This window comes from Diplotaxodon limnothrissa, linkage group LG6 (genome assembly GCF_057381915.1).
Source record: "Diplotaxodon limnothrissa isolate DT_005_m linkage group LG6, D_limnothrissa_male_GT1.1, whole genome shotgun sequence".
In the NCBI taxonomy this organism is placed as follows: Eukaryota; Metazoa; Chordata; class Actinopteri; order Cichliformes; family Cichlidae; genus Diplotaxodon; species Diplotaxodon limnothrissa.
In genome coordinates, this window is record NC_140601.1 from 40,793,685 (window position 1) to 40,815,310 (window position 21,626).

The following is a 21,626-nucleotide window of genomic DNA, read 5'->3' on the forward strand; positions in this document are numbered from 1 at the left end:
TTTGTAAAGCTCTGGTAGTGCTCCTCGTTAGCAGATACCAGTCCTGCTGCTGGGTTGAAGCTCTTCTACATCGCTCCTCGCATCTGTTTACTGGTATCTCCTTCATTGTCTTGAAACTGTGCTGGAGACATCAAACCCCATGATGGCTCGTTTAGATGTGCTATCATGGAGCAGCTGGAAAACCTGTGCAACCCGAATTGAGTGCAGGTACTGTCTCATGCTACAAGTAGTCAGAAGGACCCCAGCAAAATGCAAAACCAGAGAAAAATTAGGAGGGATGACCAGATGGCAGTGATCTGTGAGCCTTAAGTGGCTCATCTTGTTCTTGCCTCTTCAGTGGAATGTGTTCTAACTGGAGAAACTGATATCCTGAAGGGGCAGGACATGGGGCCAGAGCTGCTTTAGCAAAAGTCCTGTTAAACAGATTTCCCAGCTAGAGCCATGAGAATGACATTTGTATTATTATTTAAAACCTTAAAGACATCAGCTCAGAGTACAGACTGCCCTGTTTATTTTTACTTTACATACACCATTCAAAAGTTCAGTGGAAAGAAGAGAGTGACTTGTCTCTGTGGAGTGAGCAGTGTGGGCTAATGACTGTCACAGCCTGCCACCAACTCTTATTTCATCTCATGGACATAAAACTGGAGCTTCAAAATCAAGGCCAGCATAGCACTGCATCCCAACTTCTTCATGGAGCGCCTGCCGGGTTGTTTCCGCAGGAATCTTCGATTCGCTAAATACCCCCAGTATAAACTGCTCGCTGTTTTACCGTAAAGTCATCCTAATGTGACTGCAACAGTGTCTTTGTCATGAAAGTCGAACTGATGAAAACACTGATGGGAAACGCACCCCCCTCCACCCTCAGGACTCTGCTGGTTCATGTAGCGGAGCAGACACAATGAAGTGCTCCTTGTGCGTGCCGTCGCAGTAGGGCGGGTTGCGTGTGTGTTTGCATCCACACAACCAAACCGAGGCGTCTTTCTCTGGGACAAAGCGTAGCGGGAAGAGGCCCTGGGCTTGGGTTTTGTGGCTTCCATCACAGAAAGGCTGAAAGAAATCAAAAATTAAACGCTCATTTAAACAAGAAACAATGTGTAATGTGTAAAACTGTTTTAAATTTTTATATGCTACAGAAAAAAGCTTTCAGCGTTATAAATGGATCGGATTGTTTTGGAATTATGAAACCAATAGATCTGAAAATAATCTGAAACTTTACTCTTTAAAATGTTATAATTTATTTTTTCTTAATTTATTAAACAAAAAAACAAAGCAACATTTATGTTTACGATGCTGAGATAATGACTGAATAAAACACCCGTGAAGCTGCCATAGGCTCCAGCGTGAACCCTGAATTTGACCAACAAAAGAAAGCGAATGATTGTGTAGGGCAGGGGTGTCCAACTCCAGTCCGTGAGAGCTTCTGTCTTGTAGCTTTTAGATGCATCCCTACTCCAACAAAGCTGGATCAAATTATTGGATTACCTCTTCAGCATGCTATCACGTTTGGCAACAGCCTGGTAACAAGCCATTCATTTGATTCAGGTGTGTCGCAACAAGGATGCATCTAAAAGCGGCAGGACCTGGAGTTGGGCACCCCTGGTGTAGGGATTCACCTGCTTCCTGCTGTGCCCACAGGTGCACCACGAGTAACGCTTCCCACCAACCAGCTCCACCTTGAAAGGCTTCTTAGCTGGGATGACTGGTTCAGGAGGACGTGTGGACAGCTTGACCTGAGGAAGAGGCAAACTTCTTTTAAAATACATTAAGCCAGTTTATTAGGAATACCATCCAATGTGGTGGGGGCTTGATTTTCACTGTCTCTGTGTTAGTTTGTTTCCTCCTCATCAGCCTTGGCTTCAGCTATCCTTCCTGGGTACACTTATGCATTCACACATATAAAATCTCCACTTACATAAACAAGCAAGCTCTCATACTGATATTACTGAAGTTCATAGAAGGCTACAGGCCTTGAGGGTACATACAATACTGCTCAAAATTCATATTAAACCTACAGTTCCCCACGTGATTTCTATGTTAGTGTAAGAATGCCTGTAGACTAATTAAAATCTAACCAATGAGGCCTCTAACCTCCATTAAAGCAGCTGGAGGAGCTGCGATGTCAAACATCTGTTTTCTATTTCCAGTTTGGGGAAAATAAAAATACAAACTTGGCTCTGCGTGAGTTGGTTAGCTTAAATGTGGTACAGTTTCTCCAGTGCATTACTTTTTAATGTGTGTGAAAACAAATGGCCCGTTAACAGTGCAGCAGCAGTCTGCATCACATTTAGAGAGGCTAACATGTGCAGCGGTTACCTTGGAGACTGCCGTAGCGGCTAACCAAGGGTGCCTGAAGGTGAAACTGATCCATTTGGGCTCTAATTTGGTCACCACCGTGTTCATGTTTCCTCTGACAGCTGAAGGAAGATCAGCTTCTGACACCAGCTGACCAGCAACAATTTAAGAATCACGCGACAAACGTTGGAGACAAGTACCGCAAGCAAGGAGAGTCAAACGGAGACAGAAAAGCAAAACATAAACTCGGAGACGCAAGACAGCTAACTGAAGCTGCTAGCGTCCTCAACAGTCACGTGTTAATAGCTCAACCAATCACCGGGCACATGTCGGAGAAAGGCAGACTGAATGGAACTGATTTGGACATATGGAGGACCAAAATTGAAGTATAATGTATAGATTTATACATTATTTTACCAATATTTATAAGTCACAAGCTTTGAAAATATGAGCTATGCTGTAAGTATGTAACAAAATTTTAAAAACAGCAGAGAATAGGATGTATTTTTTACTCTCTTGAATGAAATCCTTCTGTGATTCAATGAAACACACAGAAAAAGATGAAATACGACAATAACACGTACAAACAACTAAATTTCTTTGGGGACAGAAGAAAGAAGCTAACACAATCAATAATATCAATTTAACCTATATACAAAATAAAGACTAAAAAAATACATGCTACTATGTGGTAAGTGCATTTTGTTTTTACTCTCGTTATCTTTGACTAATATTAAAATGTGTTTGATCTGAAACTTTAAGTGTGACAAAAATGCGAAACACTAAGACGTCGAGAAGGGAACGACTGCTCCGCATCCATCCTGATATTTTATAACTCCAGTGCGTGCACGTGAGGGGGACCAAGCCCTCACGTGCTGTACCTGCAGGTTGACTCTCACAGAGCATCGGGGCTAAAGGTGACTGAAGGAGGGCGCATCAGGTTGTTTGTTTGCACAGAAAAAAAAGAAGAAAGAAATCGGGAAATGTCGGCAGTCTGCTCCGTGGATGTCCCACCGTGACTCAGCATTCTTTAAATACGGCCGCAGCAGCAACGAGAGCAACACGAACAGCTGATAACACAATAATTAACACGAACACTCGGCAGGCAGACTCACTGTGGGAGAATAAGCAGCCAGGAGGAGCTGAGGTCGTCGGAAGGTCTGCGCACCTCCTCTGCGCATGGCGACTACAAACCGGGCTGTGTTCATGCTGCTGCGGGCCGCTTGTACTCCAGCTCCTGATGCTCCTTTAGAGGAAATCCGCGCACAGCTGGTTCACAAAACTTGAACCGACTTCAGTAAAAGTTACTGCAAGCTGATTGGGCTGTAAAAGCCTCCCCGCGATGAGGACACGCCCCCTGTCTCACCGCTCCTCCTCCTCAACTTCCTCCCACGCGCTGCATCCATCGTTATATCGCTCATAGCTGCAATAAATAATAATGTACACACCAGTCGTTAATGAATGACTGACTGCTTCATTACTCAGATATCAACCCTGAATGCGTGGAAGTCCACTAGCGCATTTTTTTAAAAGAACACACATGAATGACTTAAACTAGTGAAGAAATCACATATGTGAAGATGACATCAAAAGCTTTTTATTTCCAAGTGAAAACGAGATTCCACATTAATGAGAGTAAATTTGTTTTTTGTTCTTTTAAAATACATACATTTCAGGGATTTTTTCTGCACTTAAATAATTTTCATTAAAAACGTGTTTTTAATGTGGGGGACATCAGTCATATAACCATAATTTATATTTTCGTTTATCTATGGGCAGAAAAAATAGAAAAAGTAAGCACGTAAGTAGTAAGCTAACACAGACTTGGATCAGTCATGTTTAGTGACCCCCCACATCCTGATGGGCTTTCCTCAACTTAAAGCAAGAAAGTCAGTATTAGTAAATATTTTATTAACGTTCACAAACCATTATGTTACATGACCCTTATGAAGTCTAAAGCTTGCCTTATTAAACAGATATAAAAAAGGTTATTCAGTATGTCAAAATGACATAATAACTTTATATAATTGTTTTCACGGTCTGATAATAGCATCATGATGATGCAGTGCTTATGTTGGTGTGTATGTGCATGTTCTCCCTATAAATATGATACGTATTATGAGATTAATAAAGGATGAATCCTCACATAGACCCAATGAAAGGGGAAACATTTTCAGACTAAGAGTAATAAATAAATAAAATAAAAAAGTTTTAAAAGCCACGCAGAGGTCACCAGACTTACTTTCCAAACGTTGCCTGAGGTGAAAAAAAATTCAATATTTTTGAACAACGTAAACGTCATTAAATTGGAGCCTAAAATCACGTGGTGCTGATGAAACCACGCAAGGTTCGATTTCCGATCCCTTTTTATTTCTTGTTTGCTTTTCTGGTAAAACTTTACAGACTCGGTGTCCTTTCACAACGCCGACGATAAACAAACCTTCCCGTGAGGTCCGGTAGAGCCTCAGTGATGCTGGACATCACGACTGGTTCAGAAAGCAACAGCTTGGAGTCTTACTGGTTCAACAGATGACACCACATAAACCTGGGCCCTCATTTTACCACTGGTATTAATCAAATGGCCAACTGGGTGTAACCCCAAACTTCATACCAGGACTGCTGACCCCTTAAGAGTCAAACCCACATCCTTAGATCCTCATGCAGGGCCCTTCTGACTGCAAGCTTAGTCTAATTTTGCCATCAGGACTCATCGAACTGAGGACATGAGGCTCGCAGAAACCCTAAAATCCTTTAAAGCACGTCTTGAAAGTCATTTTAATTGTCTTCCCATTTTAACATGAATAAATCAGTTCATTTCTAATAAACCTCCAAAAAAGGTGAACCTTTCATAAACTTTACAGCACGTAAGATAGAAAGCATTTTTCTTCACTTTCTGTATTTCTCATAGTGGTGTAAAGTCAATGTGTTCACTTTACCTGAAGTCGATTCCTTTACGGTGAGTAAAATACACCCACAGTTAAATCACTCGACATCCAAGAGAAAATGTCAAAGAACTCAGTAAAATACATTTATTGACAAAAAAAAGTTGTCTTAATCTGTCCTTTTAATTTTACACACAAAAATATCAAAATACTTTACAGGGATTTTAATCTGAATATCGTCAAATTTGCTTCAATCGATTCTCTCAAACAAATACACTGTACAATGACAACGTGCTTGTCCTTTTAAATTCAGTGCTCATTTCATTTCCTTTTTTTTTCTCTTCAGGGAACAATGCATTTAAAATTATGCATAGCTATTACTTGGTATTTAGCGATACATTTGAGAGACATCACTGCATTTCATGCAATTCATATCCCGATAGTTAACTTTGCCGTCCATCAGACGTCACTCGGAGCCAGGTGCTTAAATGTTGCAATACATAAAAGATACACAGTACGACATTCATAACATGAATTATCTTTACCCAAACTTCAAAGCTTAAAAGAATGAATGTGTTTTTACACAAACATATTAAAGTATACAACTCGGATCTCAAAAAAACAAACAAACAAACAAAAAAAAACATTTTACAATTGGGCCAAAGCGCCCCAGTGCAACATGAGAAAGAAACTGTTTCAGAAATCCCTCGCGCCGCTCTGCACGCGATCGTGTGGTCGCGCTGGTCATACTTGGTAAATTGCAGACCTCCCAGCAGGAGTCACGTTGGCTCATGTCTTTGTCAACATTCTCCTTCTGTCATTGCTACAGTATTTATCACCAACCATTGAGCTGCGTGAAGCTTCTGATGTCTACATGAGCTGCTAACAACATAAAATAAAATAAAATAAAAATAGATATCACATGTATGGGAGTTCATGTTCAAGACTCCAAACAGAGTGACAAATGAAGGAAGGAGGAGATTAAATAATCCCTTCATTTGAGGGCGAAAAAGGTGAAATGGTGACGAGCCTTTGTTAGTAAAACTGAGCTAAGCGGAGGTGTCGCCTCATAAAGTGGAAGGAAAAGCTTATTAGGGGAGACCAGGGACACCTGTAACACCCAACGCTAATGTATCCAATCAGAAAGCTAGGGCGACGACACGCCGGCAGGATTAACGAGCTCGTGTCCAAATTGTTGCCTTTTGTCTATTTTAATGCTGCGCAGAAAGAGGAAACGCAGATCGTTCAGTCATGCTACATTAGAGCATCATTTTGACACAGAAGGAATGAAAGCTAGAAGATGAAGTTTTAAAAGTCTTCTCAAAAAACATATCAAACGTCTAGTTTCTGCTCGTCTACACCACAGACGATAAACTGGTGCAGTTTTAATTGAAACTGCAACATATGTCATGTTTTTGATGCAACTATTTTGTGAGTTGTGAAAGAAAATGTAAAAAACCCAAAATGCCACAGCTGCCCCCGGTCGCCCTGCAGCCTCCCTGTTTCCTACATCGATTCTGTTTCTGCAGCACTTTCATTACGAGCGGTTCAAACTGCTGTGCAGATTCTCTACAAGTCCTTTTTCTCAGGTCTCTGAAGCACAAACAACTCAAAAACATTCCAACACAAAACGCACAATAGAAAATGCTTTGACACTTTAGTCACCACTATACGCTTCACACGTTTTTCCACTGTTGAAATTATCAGTCAGCTATCAAAAGTATATAAATGGGCTTAGGAAGAGTGCTTTCGTCGGACAACGCGACCCTCCGTGTACCCGCAATAAAAAAAAACACGTTATCAAAGAAAGACGAGAAGAGAGTGAGCCTTTGGGCTCGTGGTTTCCTCTGTAAATCTAACATCATTAAGGCATTATCTATCCAGTATTGCTAAAAGAACAGCTAGTTGGTGGACATGAAAGGAATATCTATGTATGACAGTAAAAGACCGACACTTCAGGACAGGAGTGCAAAATACTCAGAAAAATCAAAAACCTGTTAGTCCCTAGCGACCTATGAAGTACCGAGCATCCTTTAGAAGGTACTGTGTTGATGGCTAATTTGCTCTGTTAGCTACTAACATGCAAAGTGCACACTTGTTTAGGAAAAAACTATTAATTTCTTACTTACAATTTCCAAATGTTTGGTTTCGTCCGCTTAATCTCGACAGCAACTAGAAGGATATAAAAGTCTTGAGAAACTCTGGTGGTGGTCTGGAACAAAACCCGGCGCTCGCCCGCAGACGATGGCGGCTTTCTGGACACGCAGGTGCTGTGTCATTTTTACATTTACATGAGTTAATACCTTAGAGCAAACACCAAGATATCTTTTTGGTGGGCATTTTATATCCAGTGAAGGCTATTGTGGTAATGAGTCTGCACAAAAGTCAACAATGAAAAATACAAAGTCTGAGGTAATAACTAGCTTAATGTCAAAATGCCACTAACCACACATCAAAAATGATTGTATGTTGACCCTTTACATAATAAGTGCCCGTGAGAGGCTTCACATATAGAAGATCTGGATGAAATTGAGTGGGGTGAACACAAAGGGAAGACACAATATCGAGGAAGACAGTTGAGGTTGCAGGAAGTGGCAGAAGTCCGCTTTTTTTTTTTTTTCTTGCTTTTTTTCCTCGCTGACGCACTGAATGGAAACTCTGGAGGGAATTCATGAACAGTCAGTGCTTGGGAGGTCAGAGAAGAGAGACTCAGACCTTCGGTTCATGAACTCTGCCTTCATCAGCAGCCCCATTGGTCTAGCTAACAAATTAGTGCAATTTAAGAAGAGACCACTGTATTCATGCTCTCTGAAAGCTGCCTACACACAAAAAAAACCCTATGAGAAGAACCTCTGATATCAAGAATTTCAAAACACGAAAAACTTCACCTTGACATTAAAGTCCATCCTGTTGTACATTCATAAAAGAGGGCTTAAGATAAAGACGACAGAGAAGGAGAAAGTCCTGGAAATTTGACCTCTTCAAGGCGGCACGTCATGCCTGATGTTTTCATCGGAGCTGCTCGCGTGTTGTGGAGAAACATCAGCCATTCTTGTCTCCACCTTTCTCTCCAGTAGCCTGAAAACACAGAGAGCAGAGGGTTTCCAGCACATCTTCACCTTCATCTGAAGTATAACAGGACGTCCAGATATGGGCGAAATAAATGTGGACTTGAGGCCACTACACCCCGAGCGCGTAGCTACATGAAATTCAGAGTTTTTCAGATGCGAGCTTGTTGCGTAAGCGCCTTCACACACTGAAAAGTCTGTATGAGGTTTCGTGGTTTGATCCAGGAGCTGAATCTGTATCACGGCCGCTTTCATATGTATTTCATGATGTCAGCGGGTCAGTTCGAGTTGGGATCACGTCTGAGGAGGCAGAGAAATGATTTCAGAGAGCCGACTGACCGGAGCAGCATGGAGCTGTGTGTTAAACTGTACTATTTAACCACACGTAGTAAAGTATATACAGCACCAGTGCACGTTTTGAGCTGCACTGCTAAATGGAGTGCTTTGATTGGTCAGATCTTTTTATTCACATATGAAAAATCGAGCTTTGATATAAATGCAGAAAATTTGTGAGTGTGAATGTAGGGTAGGAATAGGACAAATATTTGTAAAGACATAAAATATTCGCATGGATTTTAAGCGGATTTTAAGGACTTGTGGGACGTGTTACCGAGGTGGGTGGAACATTTTAGATTTCAGCTTCTCTTCATTAGCTCCAGAGCTGGATCTAAGGCTACGTTCACACTGCAGGTGTTAATGCTCAATTCCGATTTTTTGATCAAATCCGATTTTTGTGTCTGCTTGTTCACACTACAAATAAAATGCGACAGCAAACGCGCTCTAGTGTGAACGCTCAAAGCGGCCCGCATGCGCAAAAGAAGACGTCACACGTCACACACAACACGCTCTGTACACCCAGAGCAAACCATATTGTTTGACTGATGGGCCTTAATATAAAGACTTCGGACTTTAGAATTAAACTAATCAGATTATACAGTACATAAAATATACGTGAAAGTAAAATGTTCACGTTTCCCCAACGTTGTCTTCCCAACAGTTTCACTAACATCTACACTTATTGGCCAGGAAGCGTTCGCGATGTCTTCTCCAGAACTGATAATTGGCGTCTGTCTTGTGTCAGTGACGTAAAAGACGGATTTAATGCGACATGACCGTTCAAACAGCAGTCGCTTTCTAAAACATCGGATATGTATCGGAATCAGTACCACATACGAAAGTGACCCAGATCGGATTTGAAAATATCGAATTTGTGCCGTTCACACTGTCATACCATGATCGGATATGGGTCGCATAGGGTCCAAAAAATCGGATTTGATGCGCTTTCGCCTGCAGTGTGAACGTAGCCTAAACGGCTCCATCTTATCTTAAAGACCTCGTGGTATCGTATCACCCCAACAGAGCACTTTGCCCTCAGACTGCAGCTTACGTGTAGCTCTTTCTAAAAGGAGGATCTGAGGTAGAGCCTTCAGCTTTCAGGCACTCTTCTGAGGAACCAGCTACCAGTTTCCTATGAAGCTTGAAAAGGAAAGCGACTGGACTTCTTCAAGTTCTGCTCCGTAAATTACCTGGATGACTGAGAACCTACACAGACACAGCTCCCAGTTTGGATTTAGGAGACAGGCACCCTGTCTACTTTTAAGACCAGGCTTGAACCTTTTTGATAAAGCAGATCGTTAGAGCTGCATCAGGTGACCCTGAACCTTCCCTTAGATATGCTACAATACGCTAAGGCTGCTGGAGGACTTTCCCATGATGCACTGAGTGTTTCTCCTCTTCTGCCCATGTGTTTATATGGCACTACTTCATGTCATTAACTTTTATCTACTCTCTTGTCAATGATTGATAAAAGCTCTTGGAAGTCAGCTGTTGAGTTTCTTGGTTCCTGGAGTTTTTCAGGAGGACAATCACGAGTATTACTCACTCCGGGTTTGTGAAGCGTGTTCTCCTGCAGCCCGAAGAGCCCGCCTCCTTGGCCTCCCTGCAGGGGGGAGGCTGTAGCTGAGGACAGCAGGTTGGGTGACTGGGCAATCATGGGTGAGTTGGGGGTGGAGGTGAGAGCTCCTGTCAGCGTGAGGCGCTGCAGCTCCCGCTGACACTGCTGCTGCAACATCTGGCACACCAAGGCCTGCTGCTCCTGGAGGAGGATGAGAGGAGAGCGGCTTTAAGGGACGAGCAGAGAAAAGGCGCTGATGGGGGTTTGTGTGGGGGCTGACAGTGCTGGGAGTCTGTAAACGCCGAGCAGAAGCGGCAGACCGTCACCAGGGGGCAGTGTTGGACACAATGCTACTCTTGTTCACCTGTGTGTATTTGCCGGTCATGTAGCTCCTGCTGGGAATGACAGCGTGGACAAAGAGCGTCTCTATGTTCAAACTGACTGTTAAAAACAATGAAAACTGTCCCCTGGAGCCACTGCGTGTTTGTGATCTTTGATGGGGTTTTGCATCTTCTCCTCAATGACCTCCGCTGTTACTCCCTTTCCTGTTTGAGCCATCTGGCCTTCATCACCCTTGAGTTACATGCTTTTAGGCCTTGTAGAGGAGAGCCTCACAAGTGTTTTTCCTTTGAACTGCATTCAAGGATTTCCAGGAAATGCCAGTTTCTGTTTAAGTTTGGGGATATTTGTATAAAACAATCGTACTTTGAACAATCACGCTGCCATAACTGAGCAGCACTCCTCTGTCAGGTTTCCTGGCACCCTCATCTGCTCTGGGTTCTTTAAAGCAGCTTCCATCAAAAATAGCAGAACAGAGCACCCCGACACTTAGAAGAAGTGAAATGCTGAGGCATGTCTGGAAGAGTCCAGCTCAGGTGTCTGGGCGAGGATGCACCTGCGCTTGTCGAATTCAGGGTCAAGTAGTCTAAGCTAACTTAAGAGCAGTGGAGAGCACCCGGGGACAGGAGTGGCAGCGAGTGATTTTTACAGGGTTCCTGCCAGAAGGACAAACAGCTACAGAGGCGAGTGCACTGCCTCGCTCTGCTGTTACTGGATTGGCGTTAGTAACAGACTGATAACTGATAACACACCTTATCTCAGGGAAACCTGGAGCAGTTCACATTGACCGTACTTCATGTGTGTGAGTGGGAACTCTCACAAGTACGTTTATTTTCAAACTGCACGTGTTTTATTTTATTTTTTAAAAATTGGACGTAAAAACTGTAAACAAATGTTCAGTCGTTCTGTTTCACTGTCGCCTCGTCTAACAGAAAAGTGAAAGTATCCAGTTCCCCGCTGTCTTTAGTCTATTATATCAAAGTACTTATAGTTTACAGTCAAACAGGAAACCCACTGGTTCCTATATTTACAGTGCCTGACTGGTTTGCACCCCACCAAGCTTTCCTCACTTTGCATGTCAAATAAGGGCGGCTGGTTCACTTCGACACAAAACATTATTGTTGGTACAATCTCTTTCTTAACTAACATAATTGAATCGGTTAGTATCTCTATATGAGGTCTTGCTAATGGTTAATATCACAGTATTAATCTCCCAACTTCAAAATGTGTTACAGCAAGTTCCTGAGTTACAGACAGTAATAAATTCTTTGTAAAAAGTTAGTTTTTACTGAACAGGATTTCTGAATGAGTCTAAAAATAACGCGTGAGATTGCCCCTGATGTTAGCGCTTATTCAAATAGCCCTGATTTGCTCGGTGTTCCCGTCACGACCAAACATCAGAGAGCTGCTCCGTTTCTGAGGCATGAGCGAGAAAATATTCTGTTCCTTTTCTGATCCTAAATCAATTTAAGCCCTCGGTTAAAAGCTTTTGCAGCACAGATTTTATCGCTGTGATGGTTCAGTGAGCTAATGAAAGTGTTTATTAATGAGTCGAACCAAGCAGCAAACACCGGAAAAACTGCAGTTCCTCTAATGGCCACTTGATTTCAGCTTACACTCCCAAGTAAGTATGACCGACTTTACAGCATGCGAGTTTTTATTTAAGCATAAAGTTTGCATCTTTAGGGGAATGGCTGCTTTGACTGACAAATTGATGCAATTGGATGAAGCTGCAATAATCAGGCAAATAATATATCTTACTATGTGCTTATACGTACAAACAGACCATCCAAGAAATCTGTGGTTCAGTTTTCACCAGACGAATTCTAGCTTTACTTTGACATTTCTTTATACGTGCCATTTAATTATCAGGTACACGGGTCTGTGCCACGCGCCTCGCTAAACAAGCTTTAGCTGATATGCTTGTTTATCTGTTTCATGACATCATCACACCACGAGTCAGAAACATGTGGATAGAGAAAAATGTCAGAGAAGCTGTGAGAAAATGTAAAAATCAGAGAGAACGACAGAGCGACGAGGCGAGTGTCCTTACAGGTGTGAAGTTCTGCGAGGTGAGGAACTGCTGCAGCTGCTGCTGCTCGAGAAGAAGCTGCTTCTGCTGCTCTGACAGGAACGGCGACCTGAAACAGATGTTGACATGTGGAAGCACACCTGTCAGAGAGCGCCACCGAGTTTAAATGTTTCTCACAGATTTAGATTTTGGGGTCAGTGGGCAGGCACACATGTTCTCGCTAATCTATTAATAAACAGTGTTTATAATCTCCGACGGAGCAAAGACGTGATCATAAATAACTGACGAAACAAATATAGTGGGTCTTTCTTCCTGCCAATCAATTTCAGCTGGCGGTGGTTCTGCTGCAGCCTCGTCACGCTCGCTGTGGCGGCACATGAACCTGCTCCTCTCCACCTGCTGCAAACCTGGGGGTGGAGTGGTCGTCCATCTCACCACAGCTCCTCAGAGCAGGAGAAGAACCACCGACAGCTGCAGTCCATGACAGTCCGCTACGTCCTACTATGGGGAAGACAAGAACGTGGCCAGCTGGTGGCAGAAACACTAAAATTTAAAAATAGGAGTGAGGGGATTCTGCGCTTCAAAAGGATAGAAAAAGAAAAGAAAAAGAAATCACTGAATGCTAAAAAAATCTGAAACAACCAAAGTTAGTTAATTCATTTAGAGGCTCTTGTTTTCTTCTTCTGTGGTTTTTACAGACAGATTTTTTACGTACGGACTCGCACTCTTGGGAAGCTGAAAGCCTTGAGCCAGCGCCAGGGGGTTGAGGGGTGGAGGTTGGGGTCGCAGGGCCGGGAGCGCGGGCTGAGGAGCGTTCTGCACAGGCGACTGGATCACTCCGTTCAGACTGCCGAGCACGCCGTTCACGGCCAGCTGAGGACTTCCCGCGATAGACGCCATGAGTCCGCCCACCACGGGCAGTGCGGAGCCGCCGGCCTGAGCGATCGCCCCCAAACCGTCGTTCAACCCTCGATTCAAGCCGTTCAGCAGCGGCTGCCCGAAGGAGGCGGGGCTCTGCTGAGGAGGGGGGGTGCTCTGGAAGGAAAGAGACGAGCTGCTTCGGGACGGACTACCGGAGTGCAGCTCCTGGAACAAACACAAGAGAGCAAGCGAGGAGCTTTTTACTGAGTTTACCGTAAAATTGAGAAAATCTACAAAGAGGCTTAAAAAAGACAAATATACTTGCTAATGGTGCCTGACGGGATTGCACGGTGATTTTGAGACACAAAAGGAACTAAAGTTTCTCACCTCAGACGAGGTAACAAAGGAGGTGTCATTCAGGAAGCAGCTTTTGGGCAGGGGACTCTTATTGGTGCTCAGGGGGTCTAAGGAATGAGAGCCACAATCACAGGGTGAAAACTACCAGGTTTGCACTGAACACCATTTTCTGTACTATCAAAACTGTTCCTACGGTTAATTAACATCAATAAATCATCCGTGTGAGCGGGTGGGGCTGCAAAGGGAGGATGAAGGAATGCAGCTTAAAAAAATAAAAGAAGGCGATGGGATTTATGTGCCCTGAAGTTCGCTTATGAAAGTGGACAGAGGAGCTTAATCTGACCTTGGGTGGATGACAGGAAGTTGATCTGGGCGGACGTGTGCATGGAGCCCTGGGTGGAGTGAAGCTGTGGAGGGAAAGGCACGGCCAGCTCCGTGTTGAGCAGCTGCAGTCGCTCCTTCTTGGCCGTCAGGCTGAGGATCTGGTCCTGGAGCCGCTGGTTCTCCTGCTGCAGGGAGTGCAGCGACTGGAGCATCTCCATAACTGAGGGGACAAGAGGACACGCCACACTTCAGTCCAGTGTTTCCCACCATCTTCAAAGAGGCACACACTATTTTAAATTAATTATTAAATAATGGAGCTGGTGATGCTAGTCTGCATTCTGCGCTGCAGCCTCTGTGAGCTCAGTGCAGAATTTGGTTACGGTGGTCTTCCTGCTCAAAGATCTGCACAGTAAAAGAGGGACGACTGCCCTCAACAGGCACATTTTAAACTGAGAGTTTCTGGAGAGGCAGCTGAAACATATCAGACCCTCCCTGGCCTCTGTGATCACCTCCACTGATTCTCTCACTCTGTGGAAGATTTCTCTCTCTGCCATCTGGGGCTCCAGCAGGTGATCGCGCTCTTTTTTCTATTCAGCTATAATGCACCACGTGGGAAACGGCACCACAATACCACAACGCCCCAGCAGCGCATTTCACTATCAGAGTTCAGTATCGCCTCAACATAGCATCAATGTATGACTCACAAATGTCGTCAGATTCCCGGAGAGATGGCTGAAATTATCGGTCCGGATGTGAAAAACAATTGAGCAGGGACCAAGGACGCAAAAAAAGTCCCAGCACTTTATTTTATTTTTTTATTTACAATATAGTAACTCAGGCATAATGCAGCACACACTTACGTAGGTCAGATTGTGGGCGCTACAAAGGTTCCCCGCGCGAGTCTAAATCAGGCATCGCTCGTTTTCAACAGTCCAGCCTGAGGCTGAGCCTTCAGCTTCCAGGCCCCTCTCCTGAGGAACCAGCTCCCAGTTTGGGCTCTGGAGAATGACTCCCTCTCAACTTCAAACTTTTAGTTTTGATAGTTAGAGCTGCATCCAGTGAACCTGAACCATCCCTCAGTCGTGCTATTTTAGGCTCAGGCTGCTGGAAGACTTCCCATGATGCACTGGGACTCCCACTTCTCTCTTTCGCTCGCTATTGCATGTCAGTGGGTTTTGAGTTCTCTCGCTTCCTGACCCCATTTTGTAAGTATTTCTGGGTTAGGAACTCCAGCTGTCATCATTACTGTAAGCATTATTACGATTACTGCCTGAGAAGTTTTAGGATTGGCTCGGGTTGGTTGTTTTATCATTTTTAGCGGGCGATGGGTGGATCGGCACGAAAGGGATCCAGGAATATCAGTTAAAATTGGACCTTTCACATCACAAACACAGATGAACACTGGAGGAGTTCTGCTCTCGGTATTATTATCATAATTATTGTATTTACTGTAACAACCAGCTGGTGGTGCTCAAACAAAAAATAAGTACTAGCATTGGATGTTTCCTGCCTCTCTGCTCTCCTCTCACCCCAGCCGGTGGGGGCAGATGGCCGCCCACCCAGAGACCGTTTCTGTCAGCAAGCGCTTGATCAAATTAAACTCGCTTTGCTGGAAGAGCTGCTCAATACAATCAAGGGCACAGAGCAGTTGATGGGCGTACAGTTTTCATGTATTGCGAACAGTTAAACTTGCACATCGACCCAAAGCAAACCTTCTGTTTTTGTGTAGTTAAACATCAACACGCTGATTTACTGGACGTACTGGGATAAACTAGTCACGGCTAAACGATCGGAGATATGTTTGACAAGAGTGGACCCAGCAACCTGCACTGTGCTTTTTTTTAAAGTCCTGCACTGTCTCACAGGTGTTTCCAATTATTCTGGCAGTTCGGGCCCCCGCTTGGGTTGAAGTCGGGCAGAGTTATGCTGGAAAATATTAGAGGTCACAAAACAAAGGCTGGGTCCTGAAACATGCCACATTTTGAGCCTTTTGCACTCAAGTTAAGTCACTTATTTTTATACAACACTTTGCTGTTTAAGTAGAAATGAGTGTGTTTATTTTGAGAGTATGTCACAAGTTACTAGTTAGGCTCAAAAAAAGAAACGCACACAGAAAAATCTGCAAAATAAATGTTACGCTTTCTCATGCAGATAAATATAATTAAGGTGAGGACTGTGGGGGTATTTCCTTTTAGAGAAATACACCTAGCTGAGCGCGATGAGACCAAAAAGAGAAGAGCAGCAACCATGGAAATAAAAAGCCGTGTGCATGCAAGCGTGAGCCAAAAGCACTGACAGTGCTGGGTGTAGGAAGAAAAAAAATGAGCAAATAATAGATTTGAAAGCAAGTGTCAGCTGATGATGTCCCTGGAGAAAAAGTGAGTCAGAGCAAAAGGCGGTGAGCAATCTGGTTCAGCGGAGAGACGAGCAGAAATACAACGGCAGAAACAAAGCAGCTGCTGGAGCAGCTTTCAGAACCGAGAGCACATCTGATCTCTTGCTGAGCTTTTTTTTGTCCTCACACAGGTACATTCATCATCTGACGACAGCACGAGGCACACACAGAGGCCGGCAGCGTCTACGTGTAAGGTTCCCAACATTTCTGGCTTAAAATGAAGTGAAAGGTTCAAGCAAAGAGTCCTTTCTGTTTCTCAGATCTGTTTTTGAAGGATTCTGAGAGGCTCAAAGATCTTAGCACTGAGCAAAGTAGTACTAAAACAACCCTGCAGTTCCTCTGATGGCCACTTGAGGCTCCTGTGTTAAAATGCCCAGTTTACATCTCACTGCAGGAAATGGTCTGTAGACATGGTCCATAACAGCTTCATGCTGGAAGAAACATTTTCTTAAGTCACCTGGTTTGATTTTTTTTAATTGATAAAGTTGGTGGCGTGGCTACTCTGACTGGCCAACAACCGATTCTTACAAATAATACGACTGGCCGTGCGGCTAACTGTACAGCACGCCACACGCCATGTTAACAGACCACTCAAAGAAGCACACGCCTCACAAGTCTGTGCTCCAGCCTGCTGAGTAAAGTTCGAATATTTTACGCACTCCTGCAGTTTATGAGGCAACTTGTACATATCACTCTGTTTATGTCCGTCCTTTATGCACAGAATACACTTGCTGGCCACTTCATTAGGTACACCAGTTCAGCAACTCGATGCATTAAGGTCAAGGCGAGCAGCTGAGGTTCAACCTGAGCATCAGCATGGGGAAGAAATGTGATTAAGGTGACTTTGTTGATACCAGGCAGGCTGGCCTGAGTATTTCAGACTGCTGATCTTCCCTCATAAGCATCTCCAGGGTTCACAAAGACTGATAAAGAAAAGGAAAATATCTGTCCAGCAGCTCCCTGGGAGAAAATGCTTTGTTTACACCAGAGGTCAAAGGAGAACGACCAGACTGCTTTGAGTTGACAGGAAGGCAACAGTAACTCAAATAACTCCTGGTTACAACCAAAGCATGCAGAAGAGCACCTCGGTTGCTCTTCTGCACCTCAGAAAATTAGAAAAACGATTCCTGCTCTGATGAGTCTCGATATTTGCTGTGAATTCAGACGGTAGTCTCAGACTTTGGCGTGAACAACATGAAAATAGGGATCTATCCATGGTTCAGTAACTGAGAACTGTTCTTGACCATGTCCATCCTTTTATGAGCACAGCGATCCCGGTACCGGTCCGTGAGTTGTTTCGTACCGCGCCGCGAGAGTTGAGGCTCGGGTGTGAAATTTACGGTTTTCGGGGTTTTTATCGTTAACTTGGTTTCCCCGGGTCTTTTCCCGTGTTGTAGTTGTGTGTCTTATTTTGAAAGAAATATTTACGTGTTACCATAGCGACCAGAGAGCATTAAGGGGCAGAGAGGAGGATGTTACTCTCAGTGTTGTTGGCGCATTTCAGGAGGACGCTGCTCATAAAGTTACACAGTGAATTCGTGTTTATTATTAGTTTTTTAGTATTTTTTATTTTGTTGTATTTCTCCGCGACACCTTAAAGGCCGGTCCGTGAAAATATTGTTGGACATTAAACCTTTGGGATGTGGTGGAAAGGCTGATTCTCATCATGGATGTGCAGCAACTGCATGAAGTTATCCTGTGAATATGGACCAAAATCTCTGTTTGCATGGCACCTCGCTGAATCTTTGCTACGAAACAAGTTCTGAAGGCAAAAAGGGGTCGAACACAGTACCAGCACAGTAACTGCAGGTCCATCAAGTATATTTGCCATTTCATTCATCTTATAAACACTTTTCAATATCTAGTCCCACTGGCCTTACTTACTGTTGACTCCCATCTCTCCGTTGCTGTGTTTCTCCAGCAGCAGATCAATGTGAGAGCTGGCTGGAGGGACGTTCTCAGGACGGGCTCTGACTCCGGCGCCCAGCCCGTCCCTCTGGTCGAACAGAAGAGGAAGACAGCTCATCGGAGACCTGGGCGTGGAAGAGGATAAAGTCAACAGGAAGTCAGAAGCGACATGTCACAGCTTCTGCAGCCAAGCTGGGAAACTACCAATCATCCTCTGTGGCTGTGGTTTGTGTTTTTATCCACATAGACGCTTTGATTGTTAACCAGCTGGTATTTTCCTGTTGCTGGTAATAAAAATGACAAAGGGAAAAATCAACCAAGTGATGATTTGAACAGATGAATGATGCGTCACCAGTGGTTTGTGCATCTCTACTTGCTGACTCATTTCAGTCAGTAAATCTGAAGTGTAAGAATGATGTATTGTTTTCAGGATTTGACACTAAAAAATAACAATAAAGACAAAAAAGCAAAGACTCACTGCGAGGAAAGACTCTCTCTCGGTGAGTTCCCCTGACATGGGAAGCGACAGTCATCGAGGTCAGACTCTGAGAAAAGGAACAGACATTAATTTCATGTGCGCTCACATTTACTGAAAGGCAGCGTCATCAAAGCGCCGTGTTTACTGCGCAACAACAGCACGTTTAATGTTGGATTTCTGAAAGAGGATTTGAGCCAGAGCAAGGTTTTTTTGTGAAGCTTATCTAAAGCCAACATTCGTTTCTCAAGAAGTGCTTCCTGTCACCTGGCAGTGAGGTCTGGGCTTGGCTCAGTAGTGGCGGCAGTGTCAGGGCTGTGGAGAGACAGCTGGTGAAAGGCTGAGTGGAGGTCAGGCTGTAGGAGGCGCTGGAACCTGGATTCACCTATAAGACAGCGAACGTCAACATCTGGCTGACAAAGAAAGCATGGAGATAATCACGAAAGGATTTTAGTTTAAAAAAAACAACTCAAAACTGATCTTATTGTGAAGAAAACATCCATCTACTGGAAACGTAACACACATCTATCAAAAATAACTCGAGAATGAATTGTGCTTCCAGATTCTTCATGACTTCCACATCTGTCCGCTCATCATTGTTTATGAACACACTCACTTTCTTTCAGCTTGTCCCAGCCGTCATAGGCTACAGGGTACCTGCACAGGTCAACCAGACACACTCGCATTCACACATACATGCACATTAGAACCCAACATGCATGTCTCTGGACGCGAGGTGAAAGTATCCGCACCGCTGTGCATGATTACGCTGCTGCACTCAGTTTTGGTACAACACTCCACTTCTTTTCTTATAAAGCAGACACACCCTGTTCCACCCTGAACTGTGTATTTCAGTTCGAGCCAAGACAACTAAAAGAGAGACTTTGATGACAACTAAGGGAGTACAAGTGAAGACGTGTGGAAGGACTTTGGTGTCTGTCTGCAGCTGCTTTTGTCTCAGGATCATTCGGGGGCTCTTGCGGTCGGCTTTTGGTGCCGGGTGTCAGCTTTGACTCTGCAGCACCACCTCTCTTTACCCCAGTTGCACCCAGTGACTGTAATGAGTCATTGACCTGCACCCACAGAGATGCTGCAGTGGAGGCAGGCTGGCACCAGCTCTACAAGTAAAAACACCTGCTAGTCAGAGGCTAACTCCTCCGTTGCTGCTTACTGTAAATCGTGATTATGAATTTTCCTATAATCCTCAGGCCTGAAACTTCATGTGTCATTTAATTTTGTTGAAATGTTGTTTGCTGACACAGACGCAAACAGCACACGTCCTCTCTTTGTGACGTACCTGTGTGTTTGACACAGCGTTGACTGGTGGAAGAGACAGCGAGGAGTGGGATGGAAGGAGTCCTGAGGAGAGAGGGGTGCTACACATGCCCCCTCCCAGGGACAAGGAGGTGCTACACACCCCTCCACCCAGGGAAAGGGGGGTACTGCAGACACCCCCGCCCAGTGTGAGAGGGTCCTTGAGACTGGAGTAGATGCCTGAGAGACATAAAAGAAAGAAAGGAATAAGGTGTTTGTCGTTTTCATCTTAGAAGTCGTATGACTGCAGAAAGAGGAACACGTGAGCCAATCAAATGGAAAGTAGGGCAGGAAATGCACTACAGACACGTGCGGCGCACACAAAAACACCATGTAGGACAATATCACTGCCTCGCACAGATTACACAAACGTTCTGAAAGAGATTTAACAAATATTTTAAAAGTGGTGCCAAGAAACAGTCGACTTATTCCGTTCATTCTTAATTCCAGGAGTTTTTTTCGCTGCGCTTCTGATACAGAGATAAGCTGCTGCGTGCAATGGAAACGCACCAAAGTGCAAAGAGATAGCGCTTCAGTTTTTTTCCTTCACCACACACAGGAAGCTAGAGGGCTACCGCACACGCCCACTCGCTCAGACTCACCAGAGCCGAGCAGCGAGTTGCCGCGGCCTGTAGAAAAACTACCAGTGGAGGACGAGGAGGAGGAGAAAGTGGAAGAGGTGGCGGTGGGAGGCAGCGTCGAGGAGAAGGTGGGGTGGGGGATGGAGGACGGGCTCGGATAGAGCGACGAGGTTAAGGCTAGGGGAGGCGGCGCTGTGTGGTGATGGTGGTGGTGGTGCTCCTCCTCCCCCCTCCTCTCTCGGTTCTTGCTCCCCCGCGGGCGCCCCGGGCCGTGGCGGCTCTTCTTGTTGCCACGGTGCCTCCTCTCTCGAGGCAGCGGCGGTGGAAGCGTGACTTTGTCCTCCGGGTCGGCCTCCTCCAGGATGGGCGGCGTGCTCAGCTGGGATGGCTTGCAGAGGGATTTGGAGGGTTTGTAGTCGCTCGACGAGGAGATCTTTCGGATCTTGCTGCTGCTGCCGAGCCCCGACGACGACGTGATGCGCATGATGGACCCGAAGGTGGAGATGGTGACTTTGTTCTCGAAAGGGCTGGAGTTGCCTTCTGGCCTGTCGTGACCTTGCGACCCTGCTAGCGGGCCCTCAGCGGGGGTCAGTGCTGGTGGCTTGTGGTATTTACAGTCCTCCTCCTCCTCTTCCTCCTCCTCGTCTTTTTCCTCTTCCTTTACATCCTCCTCCTCCTCCTCCTCCGCCTGGACTGCCGGTCTCCTGTGACGCTCCTTGCGCTCCTCTCCGCTGTGGTCGTCACCTCCTCGGTCATGTTCACGCTCCAGGCGGGAAGAAGATAAGAACTGATGAAACTCCTGAGCAGACGACAGGGAACCACCTGAAGGAGAAAAACAAAGAGTTAAAGTCAGACACAAACGGCCACACGACCTCCCTCCGTCTCCAGGGTTCAACAGAAC

The 21,626-nt window shown here is 44.9% G+C and overlaps 2 protein-coding genes across 4 annotated transcripts in view; both read right to left on the reverse strand.

Annotated features, from left to right (window-relative positions):
* Window positions 1-508: 508 nt before the first annotated feature.
* On the reverse strand, window positions 509-3,514 carry LOC146631241 (uncharacterized). 2 transcript variants are annotated; one of them, XM_085356457.1, is made up of 3 exons: window positions 3,411-3,514; window positions 1,617-1,733; window positions 509-1,050 (listed from the first exon to the last, which is right to left on the reverse strand). In XM_085356457.1, exons 1-3 carry the CDS (start codon window positions 3,501-3,503, stop codon window positions 865-867), a joined length of 396 nt encoding a protein of 131 aa, XP_085212583.1. In that variant the 5' UTR covers window positions 3,504-3,514; the 3' UTR covers window positions 509-864. The 2 variants fall into 2 exon arrangements, with proteins under 2 accessions (XP_085212583.1, XP_085212584.1); XM_085356458.1 differs by lacking the exon at window positions 3,411-3,514 and adding an exon at window positions 2,317-2,510.
* A 4,691-nt stretch (window positions 3,515-8,205) lies between these two features.
* LOC146631242 (protein AF-17-like) overlaps window positions 8,206-21,626 on the reverse strand; it is a 30,905-nt gene continuing 17,484 nt past the window's right edge. Inside the window, exons 10-20 of one of the 2 annotated variants that reach the window (XM_085356459.1) lie at window positions 20,747-21,547; window positions 20,128-20,324; window positions 19,098-19,215; window positions 18,834-18,900; window positions 18,332-18,480; window positions 14,072-14,272; window positions 13,759-13,835; window positions 13,226-13,596; window positions 12,532-12,619; window positions 10,128-10,340; window positions 8,206-8,255 (exon numbers count right to left, since the gene is read on the reverse strand). In XM_085356459.1, the coding sequence (XP_085212585.1) occupies window positions 8,220-8,255; window positions 10,128-10,340; window positions 12,532-12,619; window positions 13,226-13,596; window positions 13,759-13,835; window positions 14,072-14,272; window positions 18,332-18,480; window positions 18,834-18,900; window positions 19,098-19,215; window positions 20,128-20,324; window positions 20,747-21,547 (2,318 nt within the window). In that variant the 3' untranslated portion in view covers window positions 8,206-8,219. Of the gene's footprint in view, window positions 8,256-10,127; window positions 10,341-12,531; window positions 12,620-13,221; window positions 13,597-13,758; window positions 13,836-14,071; window positions 14,273-18,331; window positions 18,481-18,833; window positions 18,901-19,097; window positions 19,216-20,127; window positions 20,325-20,746; window positions 21,548-21,626 lie in introns of both variants that reach the window. The other variant, XM_085356460.1, reaches the window with a different exon arrangement.

Bases quoted from the DNA above. Each gene is read 5' to 3' on its own strand.
- LOC146631241 (XM_085356457.1), bottom strand. From the start codon at position 3,503: ATGAACACAGCCCGGTTTGTAGTCGCCATGCGCAGAGGAGGTGCGCAG. The intron at 1,734-3,410 runs GTGAGTCTGCCT...CCTCTTCCTCAG, and splicing joins TGGCTGCTTATTCTCCCACA to GTCAAGCTGTCCACACGTCC. The intron at 1,051-1,616 runs GTGAATCCCTAC...GATTTCTTTCAG, and splicing joins GTGGGCACAGCAGGAAGCAG to CCTTTCTGTGATGGAAGCCA.